Raw genomic sequence first — 13,770 nt, 5'->3', positions numbered from 1 at the left:
ACGGGGTCCATCACACACGGGGTCCATCACACACGGGGTCCATCACACACGGGGTCCATCACACACGGGGTCCATCACACACGGGGTCCATCACAGTGAGGCCCTTTGGGCGCATCCAACCCACCCTCACGCCTCCAACGACAGCCGCGCTCAGCGCTGGTAACTCGCGCAGCCGAAACCGCGCACACACAGCGGTCGCTCCGTCGTTCCATCCTCACCCCGCTGACCCGGACGCTCTCAGGCCGCCCCGCTCCGCTCGGCACAACGCGGCTCAACGCGGCACCGCCCGCCCGTCCCGTCCGTCCCTCCGTCCATCCGCGGGCAGCAGCGCGAGGCCTCTCTTCTCTTCGGCCTCTCGGGCTGCAGCTGCTCCGAGCTGCTCCGCGGGGCCGGGAAGCGGCCGCGCTCCCCCAAGGCCCCCGAGCGGCTCCGTCCCGTCCCGTCCCGTCTCTCACCTGCTGCCCAGGAGGTTCCTCGCCAACTCGCCCAGCGCTCCCGGCGCCTCGGCCTCGCTCAGGGCGCCGCTCCCCGCCGAGCTCCACGGCAGCGGCTCCGCCGGGCCCAGCGCGGACGGGAAATCCCTGAGGAAGGAGCCGAGGGCAGCCCCGGCCGCCTCCGCTTCCAGCGCCATGGCGGCACCGCGCTCGGTGCGCGGCCGGCCGAGGGGGCGGCGGGGAACGGACGGCGGCGGCGGGACGGCGCCTTTAAGCGGGGCGGGGCCGGGCGGGCACGTGGCCGGACGGGGCGGGCGCTGCTCCCCGCGGGGCCGCGGTAACGGAGCGGGCAATATGGGGTTGTACAGGGCTGTACCGGGTTGTAACGGGCCGTACCGGGTTGTACCGGGCCGTACCGAGCTATACCGGGTTGTACTGGGCCGTACCGGGCCGCTGCCGTTCAGGTCGGTGCGCGCAGGTGACGTCCCGGCTCCCAGCGGAGGGAGCTCCCCGTGCGTACGACCAGGAACGACTTTTTCCTTCAGACACCGGCGCAGCGTCGGGTCGGGTCGGGTCGGGTCCGGTCGCTCTCCCCTGCAGTAACAGCTTGGGGCGGTACCGGTTAGAGCGGCACGATAACGGAGGAGCAGCCGCTCTCGTACCGGCACCTCGCTGTGCTCGGCCGGGCCCGGTTTCCTCCTGCCCCCCCCACCGACACAGCCGGCTCACGGCGCAGCCCCCACTAATGGAAATCGCCGCGCTCTGTAAGAAAGCAGCAGTTAATGCTGGTGAGGTTTGTTGCCGAAAGTTGAATGATTCAGGTTTGAAGCTGGAGGTGCCCCCTGCAGCACCACCGGCCCCAAACAGACACGGCCCCGTGCTCACCGGCACTGTATTGGAAACATGACAGCAACAGAAACAGATTTTTATAAGAAGTTTATTTCTTTTTTTCCCCTCCATTGTGTGACCGTTATACAAAATAAGCAGCCAGAGCTGCCATTTTGTCCTTGGGTTTCTTTGGGTTGGGTCTTCCTCCAGGCCGTCGCCCTTTTCCCCTTCCTCGGCCCTGCCGTTTTCCTTGCCCCGCGCGGTGCATGGGGTGCCTCATGGCCGCGTGTTTCAGCTCCACCAGGTCTTGAAACACGGGGTCACAGAACACACAGCCCGAATGCTGCGTCTCATCGCCGGGCAGAGGGGATTTGGCCTTGTTGAAATCTACGTCCACGAGGGCGGCGTCGCACAGCTCACACGTCTCCGGCGACACTCGGACTTTGTGGGCGTTCTCAAAGAAATGCACGATCACGTTGCATTTGTTGCAGGCCATCTTCCACTTGGGACCTGACGTTGAGTCCAGCACCAGAACTCCATTCTCGCATTCAACGCACTGCCCGATTCCAAGCATGCTGAGAGAATGCTGGCACGTGGGGTGGGTGCATTCGTTACAGCCCATTCCTGGTGGAAGAAGAGCGAAACCGTACCAGTGTGGAATCCTCTGTATTAGCACTGCTCAGTTTGCAGAAGGTGAGACACAGATTTGAAGGACAGCTTAATACGTTACGGATCTTCTGAACCATTGCACAACGGAACAGAACTCCACACGGGGACCCATCTCTTCACATCTTCAGAACAACCCATTGCTCCCAACTGAGCAGTGGCTCCTACACAGTGCCACTGTGTGGTACATAGAGTGTGTTTTGTCAACCCTTAATATATCCAAACATTTTCAATTAAATGTATGACTCCTAGCTGCTACTTACATTACACCGTATGCTGTTAGGATAAGACACTTTTAATTAAAAGACAGTAATCACAAAAGATGCCAGGAAGCTCCTGCCACTCATTCAAAGCCTCCAAGCGTTACCTTAAATAGCTTTTGATCTCACAGTTCGTATGTATGCTAACTGCTATTTTTGCCCCTTATATCCTTCAATAATTTCTGACGCACCATCTATATCCCTGTATCAAAATACAGTTCTGCCCCTCTCAGGCCTATCCTTAATCTATAGGATCATCCATATATTAAATGTTAGAAAGGTCACCTTCTGTGCACGTGGATCAGTTAATATTGTATTTTCTTCGTAGGATGTTGAATAAACCACAACAGATTTTGAGTAAGAGTTTTCCTAAACATTTTAAGACATGGCTGTGCAACCAACAGCACTCTCTTCTGTCTTACAGCAAATGCACTAACAGCAGCTTCTCTCATATTCAAGAAAATACACAGGGAACTTTTTCACAAAGATAACTGACGTTTGAGCCAAACCCCTGCATTCTGTTTGTTACCTTTTTTCATGTCCCTGAAGGGAGGATGGTTGTAACAGTACGGACAGAGGGGGTAGCTCTTTCCTCTGGATCCAGACGACCACAGCACCAGCTCAAAGTCATCAAGGGGACAACGTAACTCTTTGTAGAGTTTAATTGTACCGTTTTGTGGGAGACTGTAGGTATCATCACAGTGAGAGCAGTGCAGACGACTTGGTTTGGCCTGGAAATAGAATGCAAACCTTCAGAACATGTGTACTGTCAGTAGGGTTCAAAACATGCAAGAAATCCAGCTGTGACCACTCTCTGACTTGTACTGCACAGAGAAACTACATCAGGCTTTGCCATTTTCCCTCCCCTCCATGAAGGGGAAAGACGTTTGAATCCACATTCAGTAACAGAAAGAGGGTTTCTAATCACTGTGAAATTTAAAATCCAAACAGGACGTGAATTTACCTGAATATACTTCATAAAACGATGGCATTTGCCACAGCGGGAGAGAGGTTTACCCGTAGCAGCCAAGGGTGAAAATGACACTTCCATCAGCTCATCCATACCTGGAGAAGGAGGAATTCCATTTGTTTGAATTCTTACCAACAGGGGGAAACCTCATGCTATACTACTGACAACAAACACAGTAGGGTAAGTACTTCAGCTTGTTTGAAGCTTTTCAACACTAACCACTACACAGTCACAAAATAAATTTTAAGTGGAATTCTGGAGATATGATCGAATTTATTTCCTTTGGAAAGCAACAGTCCTGGAACAACTTTCAGAGAGCCTAAGCCCCTAAAAACAACCTCATTTGTAAGTACTTCATAGTAATGCCTTTACAACAATTAAGTAGTTGTAGGGAATTTCACATGTATCAGATTTACCTGCAATAGAATCCACAAAATAGTGAAATTTCCTTTTGAAGATGTCAAGGGTGTGCTCCAAGACCTGGTGGTAATTTGCTTTACCCAGAGCTATTAAGTTGAGTTGCTTCTCCACAGCACTGCGGATCGTAGGAAGAACTAATTCTGCATCTACCAGAAAAACCAGAGACAGAAGCAACAGAGAAGCAGCATCAGAAGACCAGAAACAGAGGTAAGAAAGTGCCCATATATAAACTGATATCAAAATAAATTGAAATTTTTACAGACTTTTAAAATTAGCGATACTTTCCTCGATGTATCTTTTCAGACAAACATTATTTATACGATGACAAAAGCCCCTAACTTACTGAAGGGGACAAAAAGTAAGAGGATGAAGTTGGAGGAGAGCATTTAACTGACCTATTTTGTAATAACCGTGAACCAGAACAATTCCAAGGTTTGTAGGCTTTAGTCTTCGACCACTCTCCACTGTGACATAGTTCCGCTGGCAAATGTTGTTGATGTGAACTGGAATACTTGCATCAGTTCCTGCCGCACAAAGGAAGACAATATAATCTACCAAGGTTTTCACTGAATTACTAACTTCCGACTTCTCTGGTTTTGTGTCATATTACAGCACTTCTGACGCAGCTTAAAGTACAGATACCTTTTTGCTACCCAGTTTCCAGTGGATAATATCTCTAACATAAATGGATAAGTGGATAATATCTAGTAATATACATGTTCCTTTGCAGTTCTGAGAAGTCTGAAACACATGTTTTAACCTTAATCCTTTCATCTCTTCCAAGGAATTAGTGATGGGAAGGCAGTTATTGTCACAATCACTTATTCTGGAAAAATACACTGGAAAAAAAATACTATGTTTGGACTGAACATGTTTATGAAAATATATTGAAGGAAGCAAGTCACATTGAGAAATAATACTGTGATAAATTATACAAGAAAATATTTAAGGACTACTGAAGCAAGCTGTAAAGACAGGAAACCATTCCTAACAACTGGAGGTGCGTTCTTTCACACAACAGCTCTTTACGACACAGTAAAAAGTGAGAAGGAGAAATTACAAAAAGATTTTGCTTTGGTCAGAAACTGGGCGTAAGGATAGGATGAATGGAAAACAGGGAAAGCAGAATCTGCCATCCAGGTTTGACAGGAAAGAGATCATGACTGGAGTTATTGAAATGAATACTGAAAGGTCATTGCCAACAGAGCAAGTTCAGAGGAGTGATTCAGACCCCTTTGCCCTCATAGTACATATATTACAGGATAATGTATGTCAAACAAGTACCTACCAATGCCATGCTTTTCCATCAGTGTGATGAGTTCTGCTTCCGTCAGGTAGTCAGGAGGACTGGTTTGCATTTCCAACAATTTTATTTCCCCAACTGGAAAGAGATCTCCTTTCTCACAGCAGGGAAGGCTCTCTTCTAATGGGATGCTCTGCCAAGGCATAATTTCTGTGAAGCCTGGAGGTAAACAAAATAATGAGAGCTTATCTTCACAGCTTTCAAAGGGCCAAGACACACACTTCTAATTTTAACACGGGCTACACGATGCACATCAAAGTTGAGAGGCTGTTTGCCATTCCCTGCAGACAATATTTGAAATACTGTATCAAGAGATGGGATCTCCAACGGCATAAAAACTTCTGTGGATAAATCGAGTCCTGCTGATATATGGAGAAAAAAACAAAACAAAACTGAAAAAACAACCGAACAGGGCTTTCCTCAAACAAAAGCACAGTGCCAGAAGTCTTACCAAGTGGATGGGAAGAGTCTCTTAAAAAGAAAGTGCAAATACTAAGTTGTATTAATGTAGCAGATGACTGGGACAGCCCGCTGTGAACATTTCACTGAGGGTACTATAGTCCTTTTCCTGAGGCTCAAGGGAAAAATATAAGAAAAAACCATCAGCCTTTGTGCAACATAAACCACAACAGGATCTGCAGTCTGAAAAAAGACTGGTCTTTCCACCGGTCAGTGTGGCATTAAAGCTTTGAGACCACTACATGGGAAGTACATCCTTTTCCAGCATAACGTAAATAAGGAAGCGAAGACCAAGATTCAGTCCTTGTCATCTTAATAAGCTCCAGGAAAAAAGAAGTCTTAAATTCTACTTGCCTCCAAAACTTCACTTTTATATCTATTTAATGCATGAGTGGGTAAAATAATAAACGGTGCCTAACTACTTACTCCCTGGTTAGTTTTACCTGGTGAAGTTACCACTTTCCCAACGCAGTTAAAACGTTCAGGGCCAATGCTGACAGAAATGTTGGTTTGTAGGTACTTGCAATCAGCGCTCACAGTGGCAATGAAATGCCTAGTGATGTACTCATACAGCCGCCATCCATCTCCACCTGAGGATAAACAATATCTTACTCCCACAAATCAAGTCCTGCAGCACTACATAAAATTTGCGCTAAAAGATATCAGATTTCCACAGAAACCACAGGGAAAACTGGTACCTAAGAGAAAATAGGATTGAAAAGTCCATCCAGCTTCCCCTTCAAAATTTCCTACCCATAAAATCATACTTGTTAGAATCCTGTGCTACATTAACTTCAACTTTTTCTTTTTAAATATGCTATCAATCGGGCTGCCTGACAAACTAGCACAGAACAGACAAGAGCTACACACAGTTTCCTTAATCACAACATATAGCTAGGAAATCAAATAGCAGAGAGGTTATAATACTATAAACAGAAACTTAGCTCCTAAGTATCAGTCTTGTGCTTTGCATATTTCATCCTATTGTGTACAAAGAAGTTTTACATAGCCATTCAGTAAGCTGTATGGCTACTCAAAGTCTTAACATGCTTCTTTATCAGAGAACCAATTTCCTCACAGTGTTCTAACACTATTCAGTTTGTCTGTACCTAATTCTGCTTCTGTTGCAGCTTTCATTGGAGTGATGGGTGGATGGTCACCTGCATCGTGGCCTTTCCTTGGACGATTGATGCCTTCTGATAGCAATGCTTTTACCTGGGTCAAGGAAAAGAGAGAAAACGGGTTGAAGTGGATAGCAGGTCTCTACTATCAGGTTAGAAGTTGTTTTTTTTTTTAAGATCAAATCCATAACTACAATATCTGTAAGTAAAAGCAATTACAGATACTTGTTGTTTGCAGAGACCTACAGATCAAGACATACCAGGTAAGATGTTCTAAAAACACAGACTAGAGAACCACCTGTAGAACAGTACAGGTTTTGATTTACTCACCGTTTCTGCCCAGTAAGGATTATTAGCTTGTTGTCTCAAGCATCCTTTCAAGTCAAAGTTTTCTGGATAATGGGTAGTTTCTGTTCGAGGGTAGCTAATATAACCCTGTGTATAAAGACGCTCTGCTATTTGCATGGCGTGTTGCGGACCCATTCCTGGGATGGCACAGGAGAGAACAAAATCATACAGCAATCTGTAGATGCCTTTGGTTGCTGAGTCTTAAAGCACACCTTGTCAAAACATTTAAGCTAATTACAAATTACAACTTGTCCTTTCTATAAGACTTTTGCCACCTTGATCTGACCCAGTACTTTTGACATGCTTTCTAAACTTGCTTCCCAAAAGTGATACACTGTAGGGAGACTTATTAAAATATTACATATGGGCTTGATTATTTCAGCTGAGAATCCAAAGTATTTTGCTCTAAATCAGTGTGAAAATCTAAACTTTTACACGTACCTAAAGCAGCACTGGCCACTCGTAGCATTTCTACCGTGTTCAGAGCCAGTGGTCTCTGCTTCACCTTCTCTTTTTTACTCACAGATTCTACCTAGAAAATAGCATTTTTCCAGTAAAAGTTTTGAAGTTTGGTAACTGATAAATGTAAAATGTCTATTATGACTAAAACCATGTGGTATTCCTACCAGGACCTGCTTTCGTCACATCTGTGTTTTGATATTTTTCCGTAGAAAAGTAACCGTCAGATCTGGTGGAAATCTGATGGGAAACAGCTTTACCAAATGCTGAAGGAATAGCCCCAGGGTCCCTTCACATTATGGACTAGATCAGACCTACCACTGGACATGAAGGGATGTAGCTTACTGCTACCTTCACTTCCCATTTAGCTCTGCAGCACATACATCAGTGCTACAAGGGAGTAGTGCTCAACCCAAGTAACGGTCCTAGATATAAGGATCTCAACTTTTTAAAACACCGTGTAGCCTCTGAACGTTGGTAGCTGTAAACACTTAAATCCCAACACAGTGTCAGACAAGCATTGAACAGAACAGCAGGTTAGTTGGCTATAAGGACTGTACCGTACAAAGTTAAAAACTTAACTGCAGGAATGTTGTTCTATAAGTAAATAGATTTCGATCTATGCAGTGTCCTGTGGGAAACAAGAGGTCTGCTTGGGGAGTTCTGAACTGTGCTTCTCAGCAAGTTCAGCAATGAAGACTGTTAATTCCTATCGTGAATGATGACCATTTCCAAAGTCAATATTAAGAATGGGCTTCTGTTGAGATGACCATACTAATGTAACACAAACTACAAGCAAGAATCTTTTGCCTTTTACTTATCATTTACACAAAGTTGAATGAAATAAAAAAAGATAAGGATTATATTTCTTAACCTTCTTCGCCAAAAGAAGGCTCAAAAAAACCAATATACAGTAGATGAACTATTGAGTAGTATTTCCTTTATGTGAAATAAGCTCTACCAACACCTAAGTAAATAGTTCTACCTTTGCTTCTTTTGCAGCCTTTGTTATATTTAGGAACATCTGAGCGATCTCACGATCAAATACCCGCACTCTGTCCCAACTCAAAGTGAGAGAACTTTCCTTTTCAGGGTTCACCTGATGGATCAAAAACAAACAACAACAAATTAATTCCCACCAGCACTATTACTAAAAGTGCAGAATGCACTTCAGCAATAATCCAGCAAGTAAACCTTAGTAGTAGTTGTTTTACAAGTGCTCCAAGCATGCAGCTGTACTCATTTTCCAGTGGCTTCTGAGAAAGAGTAATTTGAGTTCTGGGGCAAGGAGAATGACTGAAATTATTCTTGCAGTTAACTGAAATACTGTGCTTATTTTAAATACTTGGAATAACAAAGGCAAAATGGGCCGAAATTCAAAGTTTAACATTTTCACTTAGCAAAATTCATTAATTCTTTGCATTAAAAATAAAATGTACGTGGGCCACAATCCAAGTCCCTCCTACAAAAGTAAATATGAACTAATCAATGTGTGTGCATGAAACACCCTGAAAACAGGAACCAAATGCTTCCTAGCATGACACATATAAAGGAGATATAGCAGAAAACAGATAAGAGTAGACACTGGATTTCAACTTTTTTTTCTTTTTAAATTTTAAAATCTAAAAATAGCAACTTTTTACCATCTATCTCCTATTTATTTACACAATCCTTGTCATCACAAACAGTAAAACCATGTTGGTTAGCGCTCCAAGTTGGAACAGCAGCAAGGCTATAAAACTGCCATAAACTGCCAAAGCATTCAGAAGACTCAGTGCCAACACAGTGAACATTTTATTTGCTTCAGAATTCCAATACTCAGCAATGCCAATGCTCACTGGCAGACAAATTAATTCTTGGATTCAAATTAACACCACAGTTGGTCCAAGGACCCCAGGGAACAATAACAGGCCATTTTAAGTAGTCTTTCTGGCTCAGTCTAAGCTTAGATGGTTACCACTAAAGAATTTTTACAAGCAGCACACAATAACCGCTTGAACACAGAACCGACATCCTCAAATCTATTAAGAGAGTGGTGACACACATGTGAACTGAATGAAAATAGACGAGTAAACTGTAGGCACTGTGAATTCTTGTCAGCAGCTACAAATTCATGAATGGACAAAATGAAAGTGTTAAGTCCGTTTCTTACTATATAAGAAGGAAAACATGTTTTAATCAAACAAATAACACATAACTTACTTTAGCCTGCAGCACCCAGTAAGTCTCAGGCTTGAATGACTGGATTTTGTCGTGCCTTTCAACACAGAAACCAAGTGTTGGTGTTTGACATGGCCCAAAGGAGATGAGGGAGCTGTCTAAGTTTCCGTATTTCCCCTGAAAATACTTAGTCTGAAACCTTAAGGAAAAGATCAAATAAAGCATCAAGTAGATGAATATCCTCATTCCCATGCAAAGCAGCAACTTTCAGGAACTTTCCCAGATACGTATGAATAATCTGCCAAGTCACTCATGTATATTTAAAAAAACCAAAAACTTCACAGTATAAAATTGTTTGCTTTGGTAACTCAGTAGAATTAACCACTGCAGCTCTAAGGCACATTCTATGGACAGGGCAGTATTCCTGAACCTTTCATAAAACCATCTGCAATCTGTGCTGTTACCTTGTAAACGCGCAGCCAATTCTGAGATCCAGCTCCTGGCGGGCATCCACTGAAAGGGCTTCATTGCGATTGGGTTCTCCCAAATGATTCATGGCATTGCAGATGTCTGTGTCAGTAATAGAACTGAATTTAGCTCTATAAATCGTCCTTTCGGTGCTAGGAAGTTTGTTCATAACAGGAAGAACAGCATCAAGAACCTAAGGAGGATCAGAAGAGGATTTTGTAAGTAACTGAAAGCTGAGGGCTTAAGTCAGTTCTTTCCTCTGGAGGGAAAAAAAACAAACCAAACCCTCCCCACAAAACATCTGCTGATGTGTAACACTGCTACACAGTAACACTGTGAATATCTGATGAATATGTATCAGTTTCTACCTAGGTTGCCAGGGCACAGTTATGAAGTGGTGGTATTTAAAGAACTTAAACACTTGCTAAAATGTGCTTCTTTAAACAAGAGAGAATGAAATATGGTATTAGAAATCTTACTTCAAAACAGATGTTTTCTCCCTCCTTATCACAATCCAACCACAAGACAATGCAATCGCAGCCTCTTCCCTCCACCTGTAGGAGAAATTAGCAGAGTCATCAGCTACTCAAAAAAGAATCTCTTCAATAACTGTATAGTTTTTGTTTCTGTTTTAAAGCTCTAAAGACTGACACAATTTATTTGGTGCAAAAAGAGTTGGAATAAGAAAGCAAAAGTAAAAAGGAAACAGCATGTAATCATAGAATGGCTTATGGGAGAAGAAGGCTGTGCTTCACAGAACTGAAGGTTTGCCTACATCCTTTCTGCAGGATCTCAAAAAAATACATATATCAGCACGGATGGCTCTACAGCAGAGGAAGGCTCCTGAAGTTCTGTATGCTGTAAGCACACTGTATGCATCACCTTGGGCCCAGTCCCTTCCCCTTCCTCTGTCTTAATTCTTACATCATTAAATCAAACAAGCAAGAATAAAAAAAACAAACAAACCACAATCAAGAACCACTTTCTAGCGCATAAAGCTGCCAGGAAGTCTGAAGTTATCCACCAGAAATCAGTCTTACACCAAACACCTTCTTTCAAGAAAGCGCATCATTTTGAAAAAGGATCCAGATCTTTGCTTTCATCCCAGAGAGCTGCACGTGAGAAAAGACTGACAGAGACACCCTGAAGGAGCCATTTACAGGCCAGACCTTCCATGCGCTGTTAGAAGCCAAACACGAATCCAATACACGTACAGATTGTCTTTTTTGACAAGAACCTCAAATACATTTCTCAAGAAAGAATACCTGCAAAAACTTCACCATGGTCAGTTTGGGATTAGCTTCCTTCTTTTCTGTAGGAGCTTTGCTAAAAAGTTCTGCTGGATCCACCTTGTCCCAGCTGTTATACTTTCCTGAAAAGCAGAACTGCATTAAAGCAGAGCTGTAAATAGACATTAAGAACTCCAGAACATTACTTTGGCTTTCAAGCTTTATCTTGGAAAGCTTTCTATCCTAATTTATCTTGCTTTTCTGCATCTCAAGTGACCCTTAGCTCTACGTAAACTGCAGCTGTAATTCTGACACATGGCTCACAATATAATTCAGGTACTACAGGTACGTTGCACACCCGCAGACACACAAGTCAGACAGGGAAAAGAAAACAAGTGTCTTCCCGATGGCCGCAGTGATACTGTCATCCCTGTTCTGCTCTACTTCTCTTTAATGTTTTTCCTGAAGAAAACACCATACATGGAAACAAGTCCTTGAAAGTTTTACAAGACATTTTACAGCAGGTAAAGCCTCGAACAAACCAATACCTATGAAATCCAAGGTCATGACGTGCCCACACACCGACGTCATCTTGAAATGGGCGCTCTGCCCCATGAACGGCCCCGTGTACTCGTGCACCGAGCACGCCCCGTTCAGCCCCTTGCGAGAGGACATGTTTCCTGCGGGAACGAGACCGAAATTAACGGCAAAATACGAACGGAGAGATGACGAACCGCCCATCTCAGCGGGCAGCGCCCGGCAACCCGGCACCACCAGCACGGGGCGGAACCGACCGACACGGCACGGAACGAACCGACACGGCACGGAACGAACCGACACGGAACCGACCGACACAGCACGGAACGAACCGACACGGCACGGAACCGACCGACACGGCACGGAACCGACACGGCCCCGCTGCTGTTCGTACCCCGGGACAGGATCCGGGCGATGGACTGCGCCAGGGACGGCTTCTCCGCCACCATCAGCACGGAGCGCATGGCGGCACGGACACAGCGCGATCAGCGCCAACAGCCACAACCCGCGGCTTCACGGCGAGCAACACGGGGAACGGCGCGGGACGGGCCGCGATAAGAGCCGCGATAAGAGCCGTGATTGATAAGAGCAGCGCTAAGAGCCGCCGGCCGATCCGAACCACCTCCCAGCCCCGCGCCTCAGAGAGCCGCCATGGCTCCACTTGCACTTCCGGGGCACGGAGCCGGAAGCAGAGGGACACCGCGCACCTTCCGTCCCGCCCGCAGCGCCCCCTGCCGGTGTGGAGGACTAACTGCGAGCTGCGGTCCCGCACAGGGGTTCGGTTCGGCCCGGTCCGGTTCGGCCCGGTTCGGTCCCGGTGGTTCCCGCGGCCCGCAGCGCTTCTGTCGGGAACTGTCGGGTAACACGCAGAGGGAAACAGCCCGGAACGGAACGTGCGGCACCAGCACGAGTCCGGAGCGGAAGGAGCGGATCCACCTTGATTCCGTTAGTGCCGTTATACGAGTCACTGGGCACAGGACAAGCAAAGCGACGGGCAGTTTGACGGCGCCGTGCGGTGCTGCCCCTCGGGCACCGCGGACCGGCCGCTGTGTCACTGCGGAGCCGCCCGAGTTGTCGCACCGTGCGGGCAGTTCGCTGTCGCTGAGCCCAGCACAAACCACCATCAATGTTCCGTAACACACCGTCCCTCTGTCCGTCCCGCAGCTCCCCGCGCTGTGCCGCGCCCTGCGCTGCCCGCTTCGCTGTGGGCACGGCGGGATCACGGCGATGGGGACGGGCCCGTCCCGCCGCTCCGCGCTCACCCCGCGCTCCGGAGCTTCCCCGCCAGGGAGCGGTGGCGGCGCGGGGTCGGAGCTGCCGGTTGCGGGGCGGGGACGGGCCGGAGCCGGCGCCCACTCGGGCGGGACGCGGCCTGGAAACCACCTGCGGGGCCGGGGCCGCCTCGTGCCGCCGCTGTTTGACGGCGCCGTTTGTTCCCGGGCCGTTCCGTCAGACGGTTGTTGAAGCGGCCGGAGCCTCCTGTCCTGACACCCGCCGCACCGGCAGAACTTGCCCCGCGCCTGGAGCGTCGGGCTCCGCATCTCTGAACGACTGCGCTCGTAACGACCCGGTGCACGGAGCTCCCGGCCTTGGGCAGCGGCTCCCCTCCGTTCGGGGGCGTTCAGCAGAGCTGTTTATAAAGCTTATTTTAAGGGCAGGATAGGAAAAGCTGCAGAAGTTGCAGCCGATACGGACAGCATCGTCACTCCCGTTTTCACTTGGCTCATTCCTGACCTTAGGGTAACTGTGCCCTGTTTGTTTCCAAACACACTTGAAGAGACAGTCATTAAATTAATAAGTATCGACAGGAGGATCAGGCAGGCAGGAACACATCTGGAAAGATGCCACGGGCATCAGAAATGATGAAAATGCAGGTGATGAAACAACAGTTTTTCTTCTTTTTGGGGACTAATAAAGGACTATGAGGCCACAAAAAGGTGCCCGAATCTTGATCACGAGTCTGGTCTCCAGATACCTCAGAGATGGAAAGCAGGAGATAGAGTCAACTGCATACAAAGAAATAAGAGCTCTCAAAATGCTTTGGGTTGAAGTGAAAGATATGTGTTCCTTATAATAAATAATAAAGAATAAAAGAATAAATAGAAGGG

At 46.6% G+C, this 13,770-nt stretch overlaps 2 protein-coding genes across 8 annotated transcripts in view; both read right to left on the bottom strand.

Annotated features, from left to right (window-relative positions):
- The window catches only part of PPM1F (protein phosphatase, Mg2+/Mn2+ dependent 1F), a 28,246-nt gene extending 27,545 nt beyond the window's left edge, over positions 1-701 (bottom strand). For 2 of the 4 annotated variants that reach the window (XR_004309062.1, XM_015877531.2), the window contains exon 1: positions 456-701. Coding sequence is in view for 3 of the 4 variants with exons in the window: in XM_015877531.2 (XP_015733017.1) it covers positions 456-631 (176 nt within the window). In the remaining variant the exon portion in view is untranslated. The remainder of the gene's footprint in view (positions 1-455) is intronic. The other 2 variants (XM_015877528.2, XM_015877530.2) reach the window with 1 other exon arrangement.
- Positions 702-1,353: 652 nt separating this feature from the next.
- TOP3B (DNA topoisomerase III beta) lies at positions 1,354-13,091 on the bottom strand. Of its 4 annotated transcripts, none has more exons than XM_032447918.1 (17): positions 12,805-13,091; positions 11,674-11,805; positions 11,162-11,268; positions 10,376-10,450; positions 9,893-10,089; positions 9,471-9,627; positions 8,254-8,367; positions 7,251-7,341; positions 6,792-6,946; positions 6,450-6,555; positions 5,784-5,930; positions 4,867-5,040; positions 3,974-4,102; positions 3,575-3,724; positions 3,153-3,253; positions 2,718-2,919; positions 1,354-1,886 (listed from the first exon to the last, which is right to left on the bottom strand). In XM_032447918.1, exons 2-17 carry the CDS (start codon positions 11,798-11,800, stop codon positions 1,405-1,407), a joined length of 2,514 nt encoding a protein of 837 aa, XP_032303809.1. In that variant the 5' UTR covers positions 11,801-11,805; positions 12,805-13,091; the 3' UTR covers positions 1,354-1,404. The 4 variants fall into 4 exon arrangements, with proteins under 4 accessions (XP_032303809.1, XP_015733010.1, XP_015733009.1 ...); XM_015877524.2 differs by lacking the exon at positions 12,805-13,091 and adding an exon at positions 12,370-12,794; XM_015877523.2 differs by lacking the exon at positions 12,805-13,091 and adding an exon at positions 12,057-12,346.
- Between the last annotated feature and the right edge of the window lie 679 nt (positions 13,092-13,770).

Source organism: Coturnix japonica, chromosome 15, assembly GCF_001577835.2.
Source record: "Coturnix japonica isolate 7356 chromosome 15, Coturnix japonica 2.1, whole genome shotgun sequence".
Lineage (NCBI taxonomy): Eukaryota > Metazoa > Chordata > Aves > Galliformes > Phasianidae > Coturnix > Coturnix japonica.
This window is presented reverse-complemented; position numbering and strand designations above follow the sequence as displayed.